General features: G+C 43.7%; 1 protein-coding gene across 1 annotated transcript; it reads left to right on the top strand.

Annotated features, from left to right (window-relative positions):
- The first annotated feature begins 4,352 nt into the window (after positions 1–4,352).
- Positions 4,353–13,200, top strand: TRIML1 (tripartite motif family like 1). The gene is made up of 6 exons (XM_053592906.1): positions 4,353–4,757; positions 4,907–5,002; positions 6,872–7,102; positions 9,344–9,366; positions 9,556–9,653; positions 12,650–13,200. The coding sequence occupies exons 1-6, from the start codon at positions 4,353–4,355 to the stop codon at positions 13,198–13,200; spliced, it is 1,404 nt and encodes a 467-aa protein (XP_053448881.1).
- Positions 13,201–24,550: the final 11,350 nt, after the last annotated feature.

Genomic DNA, 24,550 nt, shown 5'->3' with positions numbered 1-24,550 from the left:
CCTGAGCAAGAGCAAGACCCTTATCTCTACTAAAACAGAAAAACTAGTTGGGCGTGGTGGCAGGCACCTGAAGTCTCAACTACTTGGGAAGCTGAGGTGGGAGAATCCCTTGAGCCCAGTGTCTGAGGTTACTTGAGCTATAATGTTGCCAGACACTCTAGCCGAGGGGACAGAATGAGACTCTGCCTCAAAAAAAAAAAAAAAAGAAAGAAAAAGAAAAGAAAAAATTAATTAATTTTTAAAAAGACTTTCTACTTAATAAAAAGCAAGTACATTTTCCTATTTTTATGATTTTATTATTAATATTTTCTTTTCTCTAGCTTACTTTATACGAAGAATCCAGTAAAATACATATCACATACAAAACATGTGGTAATTGACTGTTTATGTTATCAAGAATGCTTTCCAATGCTTCTGTCAATAGTAGGCTATTAGTAGTTAAAGTTTTGGGATTCAAAAGTTATACATGAATTTTTGACTGTGCAGGTGGTCAGTATTTCCGACCCCAGCACCATTGAAGGGTCAATTGTCTTTTTTAAAACCAGGCTTTAACGGAAAATATTTGTCACTCTGTCACCCTGGCTAATGTGTCATGGCGTCATCATAGCTCACAGCAACTTCAAACTCCTGAGCTCAAGCAATCCTCCTGCTTCAGCCTCCAGAGTAGCTGGGACAACAGGTGCCTGCCACAACACCCAGTTTTTCTATTTTTAGTAGAGATAGGGTCTTTCTCTTACTTATGTGGTCTCACACTCCCAAGCTGAAGGAATCCTCCTGCCTCCCAGAGTGCTGGGATTACAGGAGTGAGCCACTGCACCCAGCTTATTTGTTCACTTAAAGCTAGTTTACAGGGTGGTGCCTATTGTTCAGTGGGTATGGTGCCAGCCATATATATTGAGGCTGGCAGGTTAAAACCTGGCCCAGGTTTTAAAAACCTGGCCCAGGCCAGCTAAACAACAATGAGAACTGAAACAAAAAAATAGCTGGGCATTGTGGTGGGTGCCTGTAGTCCAAGCTACTTGGGAGGCTGAAGCAAGAGAATTGCTTAAGCCCAAGAATTTGAGGTTGCTGTAAGCTGTAACACCATGGCACTCTACCCAGGTGAGTAGGGTGGACTCTGTCTTAAATAAATAAATAAATAGGCTTGGTGCCTGTGGCTCAAGTGGCTAAGGCGCCAGCCACATACACCTGAGCTGGCAGATTCGAATCCAGCCCGAGCCCACCAAACAACAATGATGGCTACAACCAAAAAATAGCTGGGCGTTGTGGCGGGCACCTGTAGTCCCAGCTACTTGGGAGGCGGAGGCAGAAGAATCGCTTGGGCCCAGGAGTTGGAGGCTGCTGTGAGCTGTGATGCCACAGCACTCTACTCAGGGTGACAGCTTGAGGCTCTGTCTCAAAAAAAATAAATAAATAAAAATAAATAAAGCTAATTTACAGATAAATTGGGCTCTTGCTATGTGCAAAGAATTCTTTAAGTCACAGAGAATTAAGACATGGTTATAAAAGAAAAGAGTCTGGAAGAAGGAAATGGGGTGGAACAGGTCAGTGCAGTTAGAATATGGAACATTCCATCTTCCTATTCCCAGTTGGAATGCCAGCTCTGTGACGCTCCACAACTCTATTGTGATGCTTATTCTAATGATTCTGCTCCATGTCAGGGATTCCTTCTGGGTTTGTGTGGGAATCAAACGGATGATGCGGATGATAAGTTTATGTTTTTCTTTTCTTTTTTGAGACAGAGTCTCACTTTGTCGCCCAGTCTAGAATGCTATGACCTTAGCCTACCTCACAGCAACCTCAAACTCCTGGGCTCAAGCAATCCTCCTGCTTCAGCGTCCTGAATAGCCGGGACTACAGGCACATGCCACCTTGCTCGGCTAGTTTTCCTATTTTTAGTAGAGACGGGGTCTCACTCTAGCTCAGGCTGGGTCTCAAACAATCCACCTATCTTGGCCTCTCAGAGTGCTGGGATACAGGTGTGAGCCACCGTGCCCAGCCAATAGTTTATGAATTCGTTATGCCGTGGTGGTAGTCTATATCACAGATTTTTTTTTTTTTTCTGCTGGACCCTTATTTAAGACTAGCTCCTAGCAATATTTTGCAGCTGTGCCCACTCAGTATCCCAGAAGCAATCTCCGCAGTAGAGGTCTCATGATGCTGGCTGATGCCACCTCTCTTCCCATTTATAATGATACAATTCTTTGCTAGAATTGTTTCTATTTCTTGGCTTAATTCTCACACCAATAATTCATATAAACCATACAAAAGTTGTATGATTAAAACATTTTTACTTTATTTATTTATTTATTTTTTGTGGTTTTTGGCTGGGGCTGGGTTTGAACCCGCCACCTCTGGCATATGGGACCGGCGCCCTACTCCTTGAGCCACAGGCGCCACCCAAAACATTTTTACTCTAATGCCTTCAGAAAGATGAGTTTCGACCATGAGGAAAGAAGGTGGAGAAGGGGACATTCCGGAACCAGAAAACTTCTTTTATCCAAAGTTCAAGATAAGAAAACAGGGCTGGTTGTGATGGCTCATGCCTGTGATCTTGACAGTCTGGCAGACTGAGGTGGGAGGATTCCTGGAGCTCAGGAGTTAGAGACCAGCCTGAGCAAGAGCAAGACACCTGCCTCTACTAAAAATAGAAAAACTACCTGGGCATTATGGTGGGCTTCTGTAGTCCCAGTTACTCAAAAGGCTGAGGCAGGAAGATTGCCTGAGCTCAGAAGTTTGAGGTTGCTGTGAGCTGTGAAACCACAGCACTCCACCCAGGGTGACAGAGTTGGAAAAAAAGTAAGAAATCACACAACATCCTGTTGGACAAAAGTGGGAAAGAAATAACAGTGGTAGCCCTGAAAATCAGGCAGAAATTAACAGAATAACTTGGGTAATGGAGACCCACAGGAAGTTGAAAATGGTCAGAGGGATAGAGTGGAAGCAGAAATATGGTACAATGAGTCACATCACACTCGGCAACTCTGAGGAAGACCTTTTATGATCCCACCGCCTGGCATATGGTGACCGGAGGGTGCACCATGACAAGAATTGACTCCTGAGAAGATGACACGTGAGTCTTTGGCCCTTGCCACTACTCCTAGTGGCCACAGAATACAATCTCCATCCTAGCCAGTCATTTTTTTATGGGTCAAAAGAAAAAGTCTTCACATTTAATTCCCATCCAGAAAAAAACTGATGAAGAATAAGAGGTTTGAGAGGATCTTGTCTAGATGTGAGCAAAATTAAATCTATACTAAAATAGAACTCTTCCATCTACTCTGTATCGTGATGGCCTCCTGAGGCAACTTCCAACAAGGACGTCATTTTTGATGTCATTCACTCAGATGGGTGAGTATGCCAAGGTCTGCAAAGCAGAGGAAGACGCCTGACCCCGGAGATCCTTTGTGCATCTGAAGTCCAGTAATACGTAAATGGACTATCTGAAGTCCAGGAATACTTCAATGGAATAGTTCTCATTTTTGTTAGGATGAATGAGATTAAAGCCCATCGCACTTGATAAAGGAGCATTTAGCTTTTGGTCAAACCGAGAAAAGAGCCTAATGAGAGAAAGAATATATATTATATCTATATTCTTCTTTCTTTGTTTTTGCTTTTTGAGAGAGTCTCACTCTGTCAGCCTGGGTACAGTGCCATGGCATCATTATAGCTCACAGCAACCTCAAACTCCTGGGCTCAAGTGATCCTCCTGCCTCAACCTCCTGGTAACTGGGACTACAGGTTGCCACCACTCCCAGATAATTTTTCTATTTTTAGTAGAGACAGGATCTTGCTCTTGCTCAGGCTGTTCTCGAACTCCTGAGCTCAAGGGATCCATCCACCTTGGCCTCCCAGACTGCTGGGACCACAGGTGTGACCCACCATGCCCAGCCTATAGTTTTCTGCTTTCAAGTCTCAAGTAGGTTGTAAGTGGAATTTCCCAAGAGACTGGGACCATATTTTCAATTCAGATATTATGATAGATTATCATCGTTTAAACCTTTGTACTAGTTTACACACAAATACCCAAACTCCCAACCCCCAAACCACTGTGTTTAAATGGTTTCACAGTGCTGTATATATATAATAATCAACTCTCAAAATGGTAACTAACAGAGAGAGTCTATAAAAGTTTGGGTTTGATGATGAGCCCAGTGTACAGGAGTTCCACAGTGAGTCATAATTGGCTTTGTGTTGAGAGAGTGTATGTCAGTTGGTGTATCAGACACAGAGGAGATAACAACATAGCAACGGATCACCCACTTTTTACTCAACATAGCAGGACCATCGGGAGGACCTTTCTAATCCCAGAATAGAAACATAATCCCACCCCGATATCCATCCTTGAGAAAATGTCTACAGCAGATTTGATGGAGAACCTCAGGGAAGAACTTACCTGTTTCATCTGCTTGGACTATTTCAGCAGCCCAGTGACCACCGAGTGTGGGCACAGCTTTTGTCTCATGTGTCTCCTCAAGAGCTGGGAGGAACATAACAAACCCTTGTCTTGCCCCGAGTGCTGGAGGACCTTGGATGGCCCACACTTTCAGCCCAATGAGCGTCTGGGGAGGCTGGCTGGCATCGGCAGGCAGCTCCGGTCACACGTGCTCCAGGGCGAGGAGGAACAGGCTCTCTGTGGGAGGATGCCAGCTGCCACCAAGTCCTTCTCTGATGAGGAGCAGGGTGGGACTAGCTTCTCAGCCCAGAGTCACAGCAACAGAGCCCATCTCTCCAGCGAGGCTGAGGAGCACCACAAGGTAAGCCTGGCCGCTCCATCCTAGAATAACAGATTCCAGGCCAGGCATGGTGGCTCATACCTGTAATCCAAGCACTCTGAGGTGGGCCGATTGCCTGCGCTCAGGAGTTTATGTGCCAACTTGCCACAGAAAGTTTGTTTCTATTGCAGGAGAAACTCCAGGGGATCCTAAATCTTCTGCGTAAAAAAAGAAAGGAAGCTCAGACTATATTAACCCATGAGAGGGAGAGAGTGATACTGTGTAAGGTCAGTATCTGTGTCACTTTGGAATCTAGTATATGATTCTGTGAGAGGGATAAAAGGGATACTTACTTAAATATCAGCAAAACAAAAAAAGAGACATAGACTTTTTTCAGTTTGAATCTTGCAGGGTGCACTATCCTCGCTTTGCACTGCCTCCCTCTGCATGTCTGCTTGGGAAGCTCCGCATGCCCCATCTCCAGGCAGTCTTTCTTTTCTCCTTGTTTCCTTGTGTACCTAGAGAACTCTGTGGCTACCTCCATGATTGCTCTGATTATAATTATTTAAAATACAAGCTATGCTGACAGACTTATAACATAGATTGAACATCATTTTTCAAAAGGAATATTGTAGGCCAGGCATAGTGGCTCATGCTTGTAATCCCAGCTCTCTGGCAGGCCAGGCAGGAGCATGACTTGAGCTCAGGAGTTTGAGATCATCTTGAGCAAGAGCAAGACCCTATCTCTACTAAAAGTAGAAAAATTAGGTGGGTGTGGTTGTGGGCGCCTGTAGTCCCAGCTACTTGGGAGGATGAGGCAGGAGGATAGTGTGAGCCCAAGAGTCTGAGGTTGCTGTGAGCTATGATGACACCACGGCATGGTACCCAGAGTGACAGTGTGAGACTCTGTCTCAAAAATAAATAAATAAATAAAATAAAATAAAGTACAAGTTATATTCATAGACTTATAATACAGGATGAAAATCAGTTTTCAAAAGGAAAATTTGAAATGGCTTGGGGGGAAGAAAACAAATTCAAAAGATTAAAGAGAAAGGAATATAAAGGCAAAATAGTAGTTTGGCTTATACATAAACAAATGCTCAAGGTTGGCCACGGATTTGTATTTGAGCTATGTAGCAGTCAAAGCAAAAAACTAAATTAGATATCTAAATTGTATCTAAATTAGATATTAGAAGAAATATGTGCATTAGATTCTCTCAACAGACTTTGAGTTCTTAAGTGGGAAGACTTTTATGTATATTCCTATTCCTAGTGTGTGATTCCATGCCTACTTTCAGTGAATACATTTCTGTTGAATTGGCGGAGCGGGCCAACCTGAAATCCCAGTACTCTGGGAGGCTCAGGCAGGTGGATTGCTTGAGCTCAGGAGTTCAAGACAAAACTGAGTAAGAGCGAGACACCATCTCTACTAAAAATAGAAAAACTAGGTGGGCAATGTGGTGGGTGCTGTAGTCTCAGCTACTCTGGAGGCTCAAGCAGAAAGGTCCTAGAGTGTAAGAGTTTGAGGTTGCTGTGAGGTAGGCTGGGGCTATGGCACTCAAGCCTGAACCTCTGTCTCAAAAAAAAAAAAAAAATATGTTGAGTGAATGAATGAACACACATTTTTTTTGTAAGCTGCTGCTTCTTCTTTTTTGCTTTAGTTTTATCCTAGTGCTGGTCCCTATCTGTCCTAATTTTGATTATTCTTGGCTTCTCCCACTAGAATGGCAGCCCCCTGGGAACAGAAATTTTGGTAGCATGCACACCTTCAAAAGTATCAAACTCTCCACCCAGCTAGTCAATAGAATACATGGGTCTCTATAAAAGTTTTGAGATAGACTGTCTCATGGTCTATATTTGACTTCCAAGAAACAGCCAACAGTATCTTCTGATTCCCCCGGACAAATTTCAGCTTAACTTGGCTCATCAATGTTGCTGCAAGGGCTTCATTTGTTTCCATCCACACAGATTTTATGTTTCTTGGTTTTTATATACCTCAAAACTTCCGTAAGGGCCCACGTATATGTATTATGTGTCAGGTGTCAGGACTTGTCACAGGGGAACTGCAGGACTTGTAAGGACTGAGAATGCATGGATGTCGCTAACTCTGCCATCTTGGGTGTGCATGTGTGTGTGTGTGTTTGCGATGGTGGCAGGAAGAGACAAAGACTTACAGACAGGTGGTTGTGTCAGAGTACATGAAAATGCACCAGTTCCTGAAGGAAGAGGAGCAGCTGCACCTCCAGCTGCTGGAGAAGGAGGAGAAGGAGAACATGAGGAAGCTGAGGAGCAGCGAGATTCAGCTGACCCAGCAGGTCAGGAGCCTGAGCAAGATGATCGCGCAGATCGAGAACACCTGTCAGAACTCCATTTTAGAATCTCTGGAGGTGAGAATGTAATACTCGGGAGAGGGCCGGGAAATCAATGGGAAGAGTCATGGTAACCCTCTAGGACATGAGTTCTTTTTTAATTCATCTGAAAAACTAAGTTCTGGCCTCAAAGTAGCTTTCCAAAGGATTAACATTTACATATTAGTAAAGTCTTAAAGGCAAGGAGAAAAAAAGTAAAAAACAAAGAAATACCCAACCCGGGCTGGGTGCGGTGGTTCACACCTATAATCCCAGCACTCCGGGAGGCCATGGTAGGTAGATTGCCTGAGCTCAGGAGTTTGAGACCAGCCTGAGTAAAAATGAGACCCCATTTTTACTAAAAATAAAAAAAAAAACTAGCCAGGCATTGTGGTGGGTGCCTATAGTCCCAGCTACTCAGAGGCTGAGGCAGGCGGATCTCTTGAGCCCAAGAGTTAGAGGTTTTTGTGAACTATGACACCAAGTCACTCTACCAAGGATACAGAGTGAAACTCTGTTTCAAAAAAAATAAATAACCAACCCAAACAAGCCTGAGGATGACTTCAATTCTTCTGTGCCTGTATCTATACCTACCATTTTGTCTTTTTTCTTTTTTGAGATAGGGTTACCCTGTCACCCAGGCTAAAATGCCTAGCTCACAGAAACCTCAAACTCTTAGGCTCAAGCCACCCTCCTGCCTCAGCCTCCCGAGTAGCTGTGACTTACAGGCACATTGGCATGACATCTGGCTAATTTTTAAAATTTATTTTGGTAAACACAGGGTTTTGATATGATGCTCAGGCTGGTCTCAAATCTTATCTTAAAGCTGTCTTTCTACATCATTCTCTCAAGGTACTAGTATTGCACGAGGGAGCCACTGCACCTGGCCTGCCAAAAACATATATATATATATATATATATATATATATATTTTATTTTTCTTTATTTATTTTTTGAGACAAAGTGTCACTCAGTTGCCCTGCAGTTGAATGCCATGGTGTCACAGCTCAAACTTTTAGTTGGGCTCAAGCAATTCGCTTGCCTCAGCCTCCTAAGGAGGTGGAACTATAGCCACCCACCACAACACCTGGCTATTTTTAGTAATGGGGTCTTGCTCTTGATCAGGCTGGTCTCGAACTCCAGAGCTTAAGCAATCTGCCCACCTCGGCCTCCCAGGGTGCTAGGATGATAGGCGTGAGCCACCACGCCCAGCTTATATTTTAAATTTATTAATGTGCATTAGCTACATGCTGGGTACATTAAATTGAATCTTTACAAAGACTCAATAAACATTAAGTATTAATACACTTATGATACAGAGTACAGGTGACTACCATGTCCTGGATGGGTTCATAGCAGTAACATTTAACCATGGGAGTAAGGCTCTGGCCTGTCTGACAGCATTAGCTGGTGGAGCCCAGCACTCTGTGTCCCCGACTCCTCTGCCTCACCATCCTTGCTGCCTTTCTAGGCAGCTGCATGCTCTGGGACCTTCTCTCTCTCTTTTTTTTTGAGACAGAGTCTCACTGTGTGCCATGGGTAGAGTGCCATGGTGTCAGCATAGCTCACAGCAACCTCAGACTCTTGGTCTCATGTGATCCTCCTGCCTCAGCCTCCAGTAGCTGGGACTACAGGCACCCACCATGACATCTGCTAATTTTTCTGTTTTTAGTAGAGACGGGGTCTCGCTCTTGCTTAGGCTGGTCTTCAACTCCTGAGCCCAAGCGATCTACCCAACTCGGCCTCCCAGAGTGCTAGATTACAGGCATGAGCTTCACCCAGCCTCTGGGACCTTCTTAAGCCTAAATCATGTGGACCACCTTCAGCTCCAGGTCTGTTTTCTGGACTGGGCCCACAGGAGGCTGTGATTGGATTTAATGCCTTTCAGACTCCCACCTTGTCCAGGCTTCATTCATCTCATCTGCCCCCTGGGCCATTCTGACTCCTCCACTCCCTCAGCCACTGGATAATGATATTGAAAGTTTGGCTCCTTTGTCAGCAATTTCTCTGGAGAGTGAGGATGTGAGAAAAAGAGAAGGACATTATGAGAAAGAGCTATTCACCCAAATCCATCTAGAAGAAATTGGGGCTGCTTTCTTCCGCCATAGTCTTTGTTTTTCTGAGCTAGCCAGACTCCTCTGCCACATTCATGCCTATGCAGGGAGTGCTGGAAGGAATGGGCTTCTGCAGACTTTTCAAAGACCTGTGTCCAGAAAGCAGTCTGTCTTTGCCAGTGCTCACAGCTCACAGATGCTAATCTTCTTTCTCTTATGTCCTTAGGAGGTGAGAGCTGAGCTGGAAAGGTAGGTGCTCCTCTGTGTTCAGCTGTGGGTGCTGCAGGGGTATGGCATTGGGGAGAGGATGGGACAGGCATGAGGGGGTGGGGGCTGTCTGTGCCCAGGGCTGGGTGTGCAAGGTGCACTCTCACACTGTAGCAGGCCCGGTGGTCTGTGTCTAAGAGAGGGTGGGTGTATGTCTCTGCTCTCTTGCAGGAATGAGCCCCTCCTGTTTCAATGCCCAGAGGCCACCACCACCGAGCTGAGTTTGTGCCGAGTCACTGGAATGAGGGAGATGCTAAGGAAATTCAGCAGTAAGTCAGCCTGACCATCAGACCTCCTGGCATTTCCAGAGCTGACTTAAGGGTGTGCCAGGGTGTGCACACAGAGCCCTAGGCAGCATTCTCGAGTGTAGAATATTCCCCAGGTGCTCAGAGAGGGTGTCCTTGAGCCAGCACCAAACATCAGGGAAGGTTGAGGCTTCAGACCATCTCTGCTTGGGCAGAGAAAGCAGAGAAACTTGACTGATGTTTTATTTGGCTTTGTTTAAGGAATTCTGTTTCTTCCCCTCCCTCCCTTCCTTCCTTCCTTTCTTTTTTGAGACAGAGTCTCACTATGTTACCCTCTGTAGAGTGCTGTGGCATCATAGCTCACAGCAATCTTAAACTCTTGGGCTCAAGCGATTCTCTTGCCTTAGCCTCCCAAGTAGCTGGGACTACAGCATCTGCCACAATGCCCAGCTATTTTTATTTATTTATTTATTTTTTAGAGACGGAGTCTCACTTTATTGCCTCTGTAGAATGCTGTCGTGTCACAGCTCACAGCAACCTCCAAATCCTGGGCTTAAGTGATTCTCTTGCCTCGGCCTCCCAAGTAGCTGGGACTATAGGTGCTTGCCACACCTCCTGGCTATTTTTTTGTTGCAGTTTGGCCAGGGGCTGGGTTCGAACCCACCACCCTTGGTATATGGGGCCAGCGCCCTACCCACTGAGCAACAGGTGCCTCCCAATGCCCAGCTATTTTTAGAAAGGGGGGGGTCTCACTCTTGCTCAGGCTGGTCTCAAACCTGTGAGCTCAAGCAATCTACCTACCTCGTCCTCCCAGAGTGCTAGGATTATAGGCGTGAGGCACGGCACCTGGCCCGACTTAAATCCTAATACTCCCAGAGAGGGGCCAGTCGAGAACTTTTTCTTCAGAATGTCCCACTTACTTAGAGTAGCTAACAAGAAGAGTGGTCAGCATTAGTTCTCAGCTTTTATCTTGTTGACAGTGTGACCTTGATAAGAGCCTACCTCGTGCCTGGCATTATGATATTAATATCAGGCTCTGAGCTTACTTGATAACTAAGACTGATGCTGCCTTTGCTTTTATAGAATTTTCAGTGAAATCAAGGAGAAAGACCTGATTACATAGATAATTATGCTTGGGATTTGGTCTTTATGTAGATGGATGAGATTGTATGACAGTGGCACTTAATCCATATGAACAAGCAAAAGACATGAGGGGCCTCTTCTGTGAGTTCCTCTGGGAGGAGGCAGAGGTCCCTTACTGGCTCACAACATGTGTTGTTAAATGGTCTCTGGGTGTAGTATTGCACTTGTAAGAAGCTGCATGTGAGTATGACACAAGGGAAAATGTTGATTAGAAATTGCTATTCAGGCCGGGCATGGTGGCTCACGCCTGTAATCCTAGCCCTCTGGGAGGCCAGGGTGAGCGGATTCCCTGAGCTCACAAGTTCGAGACCAGCCTGAGGTAGAGCGATACTTCATCTCCAAAAATAGCTGGTTGTTGTGGTCTATAGTCTCAGCTCCTTGGGAGGCTGAGACAGGAGGACTGCTTGAGCCCAAGAGTTTGAGGTTGCTGTGAGCTATGACGCCAGGACACTCTACTAAGACAACAAAGTGAGACTCTGTCAGAAAAGAAAAAATAGGAAAACTACTAGCAGGCATGGTGGCAGGCTCCTGTAGTTCCAGCTATTTGAGAGGCTGAAGCAGGAGGATGGTTTGAGCCCAGAAGTTTGAGGTTGCTGTGAGCTATGATGATGCCATGTCCCTCTAGTTTGGGTGACAGAGACCATGCCCGCAAAAAAAAAAAAAAGAAAGAAAGAAATTGTTATTCAAATGCTTAGTAACTGTCTAATTTTGGTGCTGTTACCTAACCCCTACGAATGTCAGTTTCTTTTTTTTTTTTTGAGACGGAGTCTCACCTTGTCACCCTCGGTGGGGTCACAGCCTCCCAAGTGCTGGGATTACAAGTGTGAGCCACCACGCCTGCCTCTCAATTTTCTTTTTTATAAAAATGGGAAAAATTCATAATGCTTGCAATGACTAAACGGAAGATGTGTAGAAAAGTTTGACACATAAGGAAGAATTCAGTGAGTGATACAACTCAGTCATTTTGGGGGTTGACATTGTCTCTATTTCTTTCCCATCCAAACTGAACAACCACAGGCAACCACGATTAATAGGAGTACAAGGGACAGAAGGTGCTCTCTGGGTGGGGATGAATAGCTCTCTGCTCTAAAATGGTCTCATCAACAGAACAACTTCCATCCCATTCTCAGAGGGGCTCCTCTCGCTCTCAGGAAGGCTAATGTGTCTCTCCAGGTGACCCTTGCCTCTGTCCCCGAGAGGTTGGCTCATTGTTCTTTTTTTGTTTTTTTTTTCAATTTTTGTTTTTGAGACAGAGTCTCATTCTGTCCCCCTGGGTAGAATGCCGTGGCATCATCATAGCTCACAGAAACCTCAAATTCCTGAGCTCAAGTGATCCTCCTGCCTCAGCCTCCTGAGTAACTGAGACTACCGGCACCTGCCACCACACCTGGCTAGTTTTTTTTAGTAGAGACAGGGTCTTGCTCTTGCTCAGTCTCAAACTCCTGAGCTCAAGCAACTCACCCAGCTCAGCCTCCCAGGCATGAGCCACTGAGCCCGGCTTGTGATTGTTAATCTCCTAGTTTCAAATTGGTAGTGAGCATATGCAATATTTGTTTTTTTCAATTTTGTGATACTTTACCTAGGAGTATATTCTCCAAGTCCATCCAAATTGTTACAGAGGATGCACAATCTCCATCTTTTAGATAGCTGAATAGTTTTCCACAGTACAAACATTTATTAATCCATTCATGGGTTGATGAGCACTTGGGTAGTTTCTACACCTATGCAATTGTGAATTGAGCAGCCATGAACATTTGTGTGCAAATGTCCCCATAGTAAAATATCATTTTTTTCATTTGGGTACATGCCTAGTAGTGGAATTTCAGGGTCAAATTGTAGGTCTCCTTTCAGTAGGAGGATTCCTTCTTTTCTTGCAGCGGAGATAACCCTGGATCCAGCCACAGCCAATGCCTACCTAGTCTTGTCTGAGGATCTGAAAAGCGTGAAACACGGTGGAATCAGACAGCAGTTACCAGATAACCCCGAAAGATTTGACCAGTCTGCCACAGTGCTGGGCACTCAGATTTTCACCTGTGGGAGGCACTACTGGGAGGTGGATGTGGGCAACAAGACGGAGTGGGAAGTGGGTATTTGCAAGGACTCGGTAAGCAGGAAGGGGAATCTCCCAAAGCCCCCAGGTGACCTCTTCTCACTCATAGGCTTAAAGATTGGAGACGATTATAGTCTGTGGGTATCATCGCCTTTAAGAGGCCAACATGTCAGAGAGGCCGTGCGTAAGGTTGGTGTGTTTTTAGACTATGAGTCTGGACATATCGCCTTCTACAATGCCACTGAAAAGTCCCTCATCTACAGCTTCCCTCCAGTCTCTTTCCAGGAGGCTCTCAGACCTATCTTTTCCCCTTGCCTTCCAAACGAAGGCACAAACATTGATCCTCTAACCATCTGCTCATTGAAGAGCCACATCTGAGGGACGCACCCCTGACCCTTCCCCAAGGATGAGGTTCTAAGACCTACGAATAACTGTTTATTAAGATGACTCATGAATTGACAGGACTAACATCAGGTGATCTGAAAAAAACACCCCCACCCCAAAGAGTTTCCATTCAATGAACAGCCAAATTAGACAATCAACTTCAACACCATGAGAAGAGAGCTGATGATAGTCTGTGTCTTTTTAACCAAATTCTTTATCTAGACTGCCCCACGCACCTGCTGGTCACTGAAACTAGAGAGACAGAACTAGCCCCCATTGTCCTGAATCCCACTGTCATAGGCCACTTTTATAAATATATGTCACTTTTGCAAGTGTATGTATTTATTTGACTCTTAAAAACAGTGCTATTCCAATGTGTCTTTGACCTGTATGGCGGGCTCTGCGTGCCGGGCAGTTCCAATCCCTCCCTCCAATCTGTCACGGTGAGTGACAGACACTCAGGGCCCAACCTTCTCTGAAAAGTCGCTTTTCTTCCCATCCCATGAGAGAAAGCTTTGCACTCTTAGAAAAGCTTATGTGTTCAGAATGTCACAAATATTTGTGTGAATGTCATATATCATTCATGGTACCATAGTACCATGGCACCATCATTCATGGGACAAGAGGCTGAAATTGGAACCTTGTGTTAGTATGTTAAAAGATAGGCCACGTACAGTTGCTCACACCTGTAATCTTAGCACTCAGGTAAGCAGGTGGATTGCTTGAGCTCAGGAGTTTAAGACCAGCCTGAGCAAGAGTGAGACCCCTATCTCCTTTAAAAAAAAGAAAAGAAAAGAAAAAATATGTTAAATACGCTAAAAGATGGTAGAACTAAATTTCTACTCAATAAATGTTATCCTGGCAATGGATGTCAAGCGACTTTATTGTGTTTGATGTATGTTATTTTTTGGGCTTTTGCTATTTGCTCTGTGCAGAAGGCTCTCACTCCTTGGAAGGCCAAAGAGCCCACCATCCCATCTCAGAATGCCAGGGGTCGGGGGTGGGGGATGCTGTCTGAGGGGAGCTCATTCTGACGGGTCTCAGATCAGTGAGGCCTGCATGTTGGAGTAGCAGGTTCCACCTTCCCACTTACCTAAACCGTGGTGGATTCAGTACAAACGATGGCGCAGTAATGATACATTCAGGATGATTTTTCCAGAGGGAAAAAAAAAAAGTTAGTTTCTTTGGCAATATCAACCCCTTGGAACAAAGAAGGAAAAAAAAGAAGGATCTGTCACTTAGATTATACTATGATTAAATGTAACGCACTCAAAATTTAAATGTATCCCTTTTGGCTGGGCAGGGTGACTGGCACCTTTAATCTCAGCACTCTAGGAGGCTGAGTAGGGTGGATTATTTGAGCTGAGGAGTTTGAGACCATTCTTTTGTTTGTTTTTTGTTTTGGAAATGAATTCTACCTTGTCCAGGGTCCCTGATCAAGATCACAGAGGGTACCCTTTATCTTCTCTCATTACTCAGGTGAGTCTTTGCCCTGAGGCAGACAAGATAAGGGACAGAATTTCATCACCACACATGACTGTATACTTGCTGAGAGTTTTAGGGAAAAGTTTGTCACAGATCTTCATCTATAATTGGAGACTAGGTTGGGCAAAAAATTGAAAATTCAGACTCTTAATCAGCACACAAGGTCACAAAAGGAAGTCAGTGAAGTAACTGGGTTTATTTCAGGGTTCGTGTTCATCTTTCTCATTGATCTAAATCTGCTTTCTCTTTCAACCTTATACTCTTCAATCCTGTATCTTCAAAGGCCTTTGAGGCTGCGAACTGGTCTTAGGTTCTAGGACGTTCTCTTCTGTTTTTTATGGTCATCATTTGCATTTTCACTCTTGACATCACATACAATTGGGATCAGAGACCTGTAAATGAAGAGAAGCTCACACATACTCTTTAAATCATTCATGTCTTTCTTTGTCTCCCATTTGTGATTTTCTCAGATTTTATTTCTTGAGTTCTCACCTCAAAAGCTGAGAAATCATAAAAAGCAAAACACAAAACATTTGGATGATGTTTTTCTCCATTACCAAATGCCACACATTTGTTGGGGAGTAAATGAACATAAAAGGAACATCTTTTCTTTTTTTTTTTTTCAAGAGTCTCACTGTGTCACCCTGGGTAGAATGTTGTGGCATCATAGCACACAGCAACCTCAGTCTTTTGGGTCTCAAGTGATCCTCCTGCCTCATCTTCCCAAGTAGGTAAGACTAAAGGCACCCACCATCACACCCTGCTAGTTTTTCTTTTCTTTCTTTCTTTCTTTCTTTTTTTTGCAGTTTTTGGCTGGGGCTGGGTTTGAACCCACCACCTCTGGCATATGGGGCTGGCACCCTACTCCTTTGAGCCACAGGTGCCGCCCTGGTTTTTCCATTTTTAGTAGAGACATGTCTCATGCTTTCTCAGGGTGGTCTCCAGCTCCTGAACTCAAGGGATCCTACTGCCTCAGCCTCTCAGAGTGCTGGGATTACAGGCATGAGCCATTGGGCCCAGCCCAAGGCATTACCATTTTCTTCCCTAACTCTCCAGAATTAGCTGGAATAAAAGGGGCATGTCTAGTCCTGAGGTAAGAGGACATTGGGAGTGATCTTCCACCTTAGTTTGCAGTTTGACTTCTTTTTGGATTTTCCTTGTTTTTTTCTAGAGTACCTTAAAAATAAAATATTATACATATCTTGCCCCCAAATCTGCTTTACCAATACACCTTCATAATTCAGTAAGATATTTATCTACTCTGTTGTTCTAATTATTCCCTCCCCTACAATGATGTAACTTAAACCCATTATTTAGATTCTTTTACAAGGCCCTTTTACACCAATTTAACTCAAGAATGTACCCAGTCCATCCATCCTTCATGATCCTTGGATTTTTCCCTGGCATGTACCTTGGAGGGAATGAAATCAGAATAGTAGGTCACAGTAGGAAAACAGAAGAATACTGAAATGTGCAAAGGATAAATAAAAAGTGTGTGCAATCTTACTACATGGAGATATTCAATGCTTATATTTTGGTGTGTTACCTTTCTTGTCTTTGTTATATATGTATATTTTAAGCAAGATGAAAACTGATATTACCTTACTATTACGGTGAAGTTCTTTCAATCATTACATTTCTCTTGAAATTGAGTTTTTCTTCTTCTTTTTTTTTTTTGAAACAGAGTCTCACTTTGTCACCCTGGGTAGAGTGCTATGGTGGCATAGCTCACAGAAACCTCAAATTCCTGGGCTTAAGCACTTCTCTTGCCTCAGCTTCCCAAGTAGCTGGGACTATAGGCACCTGCAACAATGCTTGGCTATTTTTAGAGATGGGGTCTCGCTCTTGCTCAGGCTGCTCTCTAACTCCTGAGCTCAAGCAATCCACCCATCTCGGCCTCCCAAAGTGCTAGGTTGACAGGTGTGAGCCACCACTCCTGGCCTCCTGAAACTGAGTTTTTCACCCTTAAATGTACAAATATGTCTTCTAAGAATCAGTACATTTTGTTAAATTACATTTATCATATCCAAAAATTTACATTATAAATGATACAATGATATTATATAATAAACAGTCCATGTAAAAAATGTCTCATCTGTCTTTGCCATGTTCTTTATAAAGGCTACAACACTTGGTATTCCCAGGATGTCCCCCATTCAAGTACTAACTAGGCCCAATCCTGTTAAGCTTCTGAGGTCAGATGGGATAACGTATGTTCAGGGTGGTATGACCATAGACATAATGTTCTTTTTTTTTTTAGAGACAGAGTCTCACTTTGTTGCCCTCAGTAGAGTGCTGTGGCATCACAGCTCACAGCAACCTCCAACTTTTGGGCTTAGGCGATTCTCTTGCCTCAGCCCCCTGAGTAGCTGGGACTACAGGCACCTGCCACAGTGCCTGGCTATTTTTGCAGTTTGGCTGGGGCTGGGTTTGAACTCGCCACCCTCAGTATATGGGGCCAGTGCCCTACTCACTGACCCACAGACACCGCCCAGACATAATGTTCTTTATAGATACTTTTTGCTCCTAGCATCCAAAAATAATATAGGACCATGTATTGAGTTTAAGTGTCTTAAAAAATAAAATATAATTTTTTCACTCTTCTAAATTTTCAGATTAATATGATAAAATGTGATTTTTTAATGAGCATAATATTTTGTATGACTGTTCCTAATTTATCAAATCATCCCCCTTACTGTGGATCATTTTGATTTTCTGTTTGTAGCTACTGTAAATGACCCTGTGATGAACACACGTGTACATAAACCTTTGGGTGTATTTCTATTTCCCAAGTTTATCTCTTGCGGGTAGGAACTTTCCCTGTGGATCCTGCACCACGTGCTTGGGGTCACATGTTTCCCTAGGAAAGTTCTACGTGCCCGGCTAGTAGTCCCAAAGGTTTTACTCACACATCCATGCTAAAGGGGAAGACACACCAGCTTTACGACAGCAGGAAGAACATGTTTTCCCCTGCCCTACAGGGTCTTGTCTTTTCTTTTTTATTGACAGAATCTCCCTGCATTTCCCTGTGTAGAATACCGTGGCATTATAGCTCCCAGCAACCTTAAACTCTTGGGCTGAAGACGATCCTCCTGCCTCAGCCTCCTGAGTAGCTGAGACTACAGGTGCCCACCACCACATCTGACTAGTTTTTCTATTTTTAGTAGAGCTGAGGTCTTATTCATGCTCAGGCTGGTCTCCAACTCCTGAGCTCAAGGGATCCTCCTGTCTTGGCCTCCCAGAGTGCTGGGATTACAGGCATGAGCCACTGTGCCTGGCCAATGAACACTGGAATTAGACCATCTTTGGTTTGAGTGCTTGACTTCACCAGAAAGCACGTGTTTTATTTTCATAAGTCATTTTGGTTCTTCAGGACAATTCTTTGAGAACATGCAAAACCACTTAATGTGCAGGGCATGAGGACTTTTTGTTAGTTCTTCCCCTCGCCTTCCCTTGAAAACTCCATTTTATATTCATCAGAAAAGAGACAGAAAAGCCCCAGGATGCTTGTGTAGGATATGGAAGATGTAGGCACCCAAATTTTTGAAGTATTTCCAAGCTAGGTGTTACTGTTTTAGGGGAGAAAAGCGTTTAACTTGAAATTCAGTTGGAGAAAAAGAAAACCTGTATGGGTTACTTTATTTTTCAAGGAAGTCTTTTTGACCTCAAGCATCCCGTTACCCAAGTATATTTAAAAAAAAAAAAAATGGCTAATATAATACGTAGTAAATAAATAAAAATTATTTGGGAGGCCGAGGCAGGTGGATTGCTTGAGGTCAGGAGTTTGAGACCAGCCTGAGCAAGAGCAAGACTCCGTCTCTAGTCAAAATAGAAAAACTAGCTTGTGTTATGGCAGGTGCCTGTAGTCCCAGCTACTTGGGAGGCTGAGGCAGGAGGATCACTTGAGCACAAGAGTTTGAAGTTGCTGTGAGTTACGGTGTCATGCTAATCTACATAGGGCAAGGCAGTGAGACTCTGTTTCAAATAGAAAAAATGTTTTTAACCTAAACCAACATTTAAAAAGTCATCACATGCTGGCACCTGTAGTCCCAGCTACTCAGGAGGCTGAAGCAGGAGGATCACTTGAGCCCAGGAGTTTGAGGTTATTGTGAGTTAGGCTGAAGCTATGGCACTCTAGCCTCGGACAACACAGTGAGATTCTGTCCTAAAATACATACATACACACATAAGAAAAAAATGTAAAAATAAGAACTATTTTAAGGCAGTCATCCCACTTTCATTCTTGTTGTCTTGGCCTTCTCATACTTTGTCCCTGGGATCCTAGGACACAATTTGAACTTTGCTAGTTATTAGCTTTCCAGGGCTTAAAGTACTTTCCACAGAGGAACAGGCCGATGCAGCGTTCTGCAGTCATCCCACCTCAGTCAGTGCTGCTCACATGTCCTGTGAGGCTGATCCTGGAAGCCCCTGGGTGGGGCTTAGGGTGGTCACCACCAGCTGCAAACACTGCTATATGCCTAATGAAAAGCATGTTAGGAAATCACTGCATCCTCCCTCCTTACATGTGCACGAGAGACAGGAGTCACTAATGGTGCCTGAGATGTCCTATTACAGCCTTTTATTTTTGTTTGTTTTTTGATACAGAGTCTCACTCTGTCACTCCCAGTGCAGAGTGCTGTAGCCTCAGCTTAGCTTACAGCAACCTCAGACTCCTGGGCTCAAGTGATCCTCCTGCCTCTGCCTCCCAAGTAGCTGAGACTACAGGCATCCACCACCATGCCTGGCTAATTTTTCTATTTTTAGTAGAGACAGAGTCTCAGACTCTAGCTCAGGCTGGTTTTGAACTCCTGAGCTTCAGGGATCCTCCTGCCGAGGCCTCCCAGAGTGTTGGGATTGCAGGTGTGAGCCACCTTGCCCAGGTTCACAGTCTAATTCTAACAAATGGTATATGTGTGTGACTGCATGTAGATTTTGCTTATACCTATATACAGGCTTTGACGAATTGTATTGGTTGCTAAATTTTTTAATTAAGAAGTAAGTCTAAAAAGAGATTTCTAGCTTCTTCTGAAAAACTGATTTATATGACAATACTTTTTGTGACAAAAATTAGGTAGGGTCCTTCAAGTTATAGTTGAAGTAAGTTCATAGAATCTTCCCAAGTACTGTGTCCTCTCCCCCAGCTAATTCAATGTATTTTTTTTATTAACTCCCTGACCTTTGAGAGTATTTGGGTATATGATCTCTCCTCCAGCCTCTGAGGTTGTAGGAAATTTTATTGGAATGGATGCTTCTTATCTCCTTAGACTTGCAAGTCCTTTCCTTTCCTCTTTCCTTCTTTTCTTTCTCTTTCCCTCCTCCCACCCTTCCTTTCCTTGCTCAGGCTGGTCTCAAACTCCTGAGCTCAGGCAATCCACCCGCCTCCTAGAATTGCATTTCTTGAGGTGCTTGGTACAGATTCTAAAGTCACCCTCTACTTGACACCAAGAACTAAAGCTCCCTCTAGTTCTTAAAAAATAAAAGAACCTGCATTATCCCTTAGGTGATGTGGAAAAAACAATTTAAACATATTTGAACATTCATATTTATTCTCCATCAGAGAGTGTACACAAATACAGACACATGTGTTCCCTCCCTATGTCATATCCAAACTCAGAAGACCATTTTAGGTTCTTTTGAAGGCCTACTGACAATCTCCTTTGGGTTTTTTTGTGTTTTCTTTTTTTTTTTTTTGTTGCAGTTTAGCCGGGGCTGGGTTTGAACCCACCTCCATCGGTATATGGGGCTGGCGCCCTGCCCACTGAGCCACAGGTGCCACCCGACAATCTCCTTTGGTACAATTTGGCTTTGCTTATGGAACAGTGCAAACGTTATGCATATAAAGGGAAGGAAAATAAAAATAAAATTTTCCCAAGCCAATAAAGGCTTCATGTCTTTGTGGTAGTGGAAAAATTTTTAGCTATTAGGTTGTTCTACCTATCTCTTTGCAATGAGCTTTCCACCATGAATTATGTAGTGAAAGCTATTAATTGATGTGGTTTAAAGTCACAGGAGAACAACCATAGTTGACCACCACCCTACACCTCCCGACGTTGACCCTATTTTCATAGACTGGACGTGCACCACATGTACGTATCAGTCCAGCAGGCCTAGTTCCTTATGTGACCACCTCTGTGTGTTGACCAGTTGGTTATAATCTCTCAGGTGCAATTTACAGAGGCTCTACTCTGTAACCTAATTTAGAGTGAAAATAGATACAGTGAATTTTGGTTATAAATGCCACCTTTATGGCCCAAATTTGTCTGTCTTTCGGGATTCAGCTTGTATGCATGTCTAGCTGGTTCATGCACAGCTGGAAATAGCAAGCTTCTTATGGAACAAAGAATTCCATCAAACCAAAGACTTCTCTTGACTCCTTCAGTGACATTTAAATCATTTTCTTCTGTCGTTTTCAGGACCATTCCTCTGAGGAAAGAAATGTGTTGAAATGCAGTGATCATAGTGATAATAATAAGAGAAATGCTTGTAGCTCTTTGCTTGGGATTTTTCTGAATACTTAAATACATTAATTTACTTTATCCTCACGACAACCTAGTGAGATAGTTACTGTTATTATCTTTCATTTCTAGGGGGAGGAAATGATGTACAGAGAGGTTGAGACATTGGGCCATGTTCACAGCTCTAACAATTAATAGACACAGGATTGGGACCAGGTGGTCTGGCTCCAAGTTTGAGATTTTTATTCATCATTGCAGTGGCAGCATTAAACCTATCTATCATATACTGAATGCACAAAGCAGCTCTTATTAGGTATTCAGGAGTTAAATGAATTTCTCCTTTTATTAGCTACTCTAGGAAAGTCTGAGAGGAAGTATTTACTTGTCACCTGCATAATCATGCTCTTAATATTCTGCTTCTAGAAATAAGATGCTGTTTTGTCCACCTCTTCCCACCCCCATCACCTTTATCTTTCACTTCATGGGGAAGCCTCTCGTCAAGTAAACACATGCTAATTTTAAGTTGGTGCTCTCAGGATTTGGGCTTTTATCTTTTTTCTTTTTTTTTGTCAGAGTCTCTCTCTGCCTCATGGGTAGAATGCTGTGGTGGTGTCATAGCTCACAGTAACCTCAAACTCCTGGGCTCAAGTGATCTTCCTGCCTCAGCCTCCCAAGTAGCTGGGACTACAGGCACAAGCCACCATGCCCAACTAATTTTTCTGTTTTTACTTTATTTATTTTATTTTATGTTATTTTATTTATTTTTTTGAGACAGAGTCTCACTACGTTGCCCTAGGTAGAGTGCCGTGGCATCACAGCTCAGAGAAACCTCAAGCTCTTGGGACAACGCACAGCTATTTTTTGTTGTAGTTGTCATTGTTTTTTTAGCTAGCCCAGGCCGGATTTGAACCCACCAGCCTTGGTGTATGTGACTGTTGCCATAACCACCATGCTACAAGCCAAATTTTTCTGTTTTTGGTAGAGATGTAGAGATGTGTCTTGAACTTACTCAGGCTGGTCTAGAACTCCTGAGCTTAAACAATCCATCCACCTTGGCCTCCCAGAATGCTGGGATCACAGGTATGAGCCACCATGCCAGGCCAGGCTGTTCTAATAGTAGGATGGTGTCAGGGATAAGCCAAAATATTCAATAGCAGAGAATTTTATCTTTCTCCTATGCAGTGATTGATGCTTGGTGCATAAGTAGTCTCTGCTCCACTTAGTCATACAGGAACTGTGGCTGGTGCCTTCAGCTTTGGTCACCACCATCAAGCTCATGGGTGTGACAGGGATAAGGAAGAAGGGGAAGGCCAGAATGGCAGGTTTTTCTTTAACCATGTGACACAGAACCTTCACACATTTCTTAGTCTCAGATTCTACTGGTCATCTGGCCACAGACACCTTCAAAGAACTGTATGCAGCTGAGTGGTTAGAAGAGAGTAAATCTTGGGCCAATCAGAAACCATACCTAACCTGTCATCTGTTACCTGGGCAATGGGAATACTTTGAAAATCATACAGGCTTCAATACCTTTTCACCCTTGGGCTAAATGTATTTTGGAAGACAGGATTTCTTGGTTTATGGAAAAATAACAGATTATATGTACCCATGCTGTGTAACTCTCCAGTGGGGTCTAAGGCAGCATCCTTTAGGCAAATCCATTAACATTTCTGCAGTGAAACGTAAGAAGATTCATATCAAATGAGATCAATACAGACTAAAAGCATCCTTCTGTCAGTCTGAATAAATTTTGCCCCAACTGGAGAAAAACATTTTTAGGTCTGGGTTTTGAAATTGTTGGAGGAATTACAGAACTGAGTTAATCCTAAAATCGTGTAATTTAAGCATGATTAAGTGATTTTTTTTTTTTTTTTGGCCGGGGCTAGGTTTGAACCCGCCACCTCCGGCATATGGGACCGGCGCCCTACTCCTTGAGCCACAGGCGCCACCCAATGATTAAGTGATTTAAAAGCAAAATTAAAAAAGCAATTATAATAATAAAATGTCAGAGACTTCTTATTTAATTTCTATTTTTAAAATTATGGTCATTTATACATATGAGTTTAGACAATTAAGTTTGTGAACTCAGAACTCATCCTGGAAAAAAATGCTACATAACTCACTGGTGTATATTACTATGGTCACCTTTGAAGTACTCCCCTTCAAAAGCTATGCACTGATGGTGTTAATGTTCTGCCTCGTCTAACTTTGAAAGCACTTTTGGAACTCTTTCTGGAATGGCCATGACAGCTGTCATCATATGAGACAATTAAGTTTGCAAACTCATTCTAGAAAAAGTACAACATACTTCACTGCTGAATATCACTACGGTCACCAGATGGCCAAAGGGAGAACTTTGGAGGTGATTGTAGTGATATTCAGCAATGAGGTATGTAGCACTTTTTCTAGGGCGAGTTCACAAACTTAACTGCCTGACCTCCTGCATGAGACAACTGCACCTGAAATAATGACAGGACGCTTAGACGATCAGAAATAAATGACTGAAACAGGTTCCACTGCCAACAACAGAGCTTGGGATGTTGGAACTAGGAGAAGAGGGAATGGCGCTGGCAGCAGGGAAGTCCCTGTGTCTCCTGGATGAAATTTCTGGAAATAGCTACTTCAAGAAGGAAAGGAAACCTATTCCACTGTGATTGTTAGGAGGACAAAAGACATGAGGCTCTAGTGACGAGAGGTGGTGGTGAGTGGCCCTAAAAGTTCCCCCATCCCTAGGGGCTCTTGCCCAAGGCCAGGGACTATTCCCACCAGGCCTTGGCTTCCACGCACTGCTCTGCACGCACCTTCCCCTGCCTGGGCCTTCCAGTTGCATTTAACACGTGGAAACCACCTGTCAGGGCTCTCACACCGTTTTCACTGGCTTCCCTGCAGAACGTGGAAACTAACCACTTTTTGGTTGTACCCAAGAAAAGCTGGTCCACAGACAGGAGAGTCATGCTGCAGGTGCTTGTGCCTGTCTCACATAAGTAGTGGGGATTTTCTGCTCTGTGTCTAGGTGACAGGGTCCTAAGACCTGGGTCCAAGTGGGGGCTGGAAAATCTCTGTGTGACAAACAGTATCATTTGAGGAGGGCTGAAGTTTTCTTAGAGCAGTTTTAGGTTTAGAGAAAAATAGAGGTGTCCCAAAAATTCCACGTTTGTCATGACTGACAGTACGTTGACACATCATTGCTACTGAAAGTCCAGAGCGGACATCATGCTACAGGTGTATTGTCGTACAGTGGCTCGCGCCACATCACAGTATCATGCCGAATACTTTCCCTGCCCCAAATGTCTTCTGCGCCCTGCATATTCCTTCTCTCCTCAAGAACCCTTAGCAACCAATGAGCTTTTTAGGGTCTCCATGGTGTCACCTTTTCTGGAATGCCATATACTGGAATCCTACCA

Source organism: Nycticebus coucang, chromosome 1 (genome assembly GCF_027406575.1).
Source record: "Nycticebus coucang isolate mNycCou1 chromosome 1, mNycCou1.pri, whole genome shotgun sequence".
Taxonomy (NCBI): domain Eukaryota; kingdom Metazoa; phylum Chordata; class Mammalia; order Primates; family Lorisidae; genus Nycticebus; species Nycticebus coucang.
This window is presented reverse-complemented; position numbering and strand designations above follow the sequence as displayed.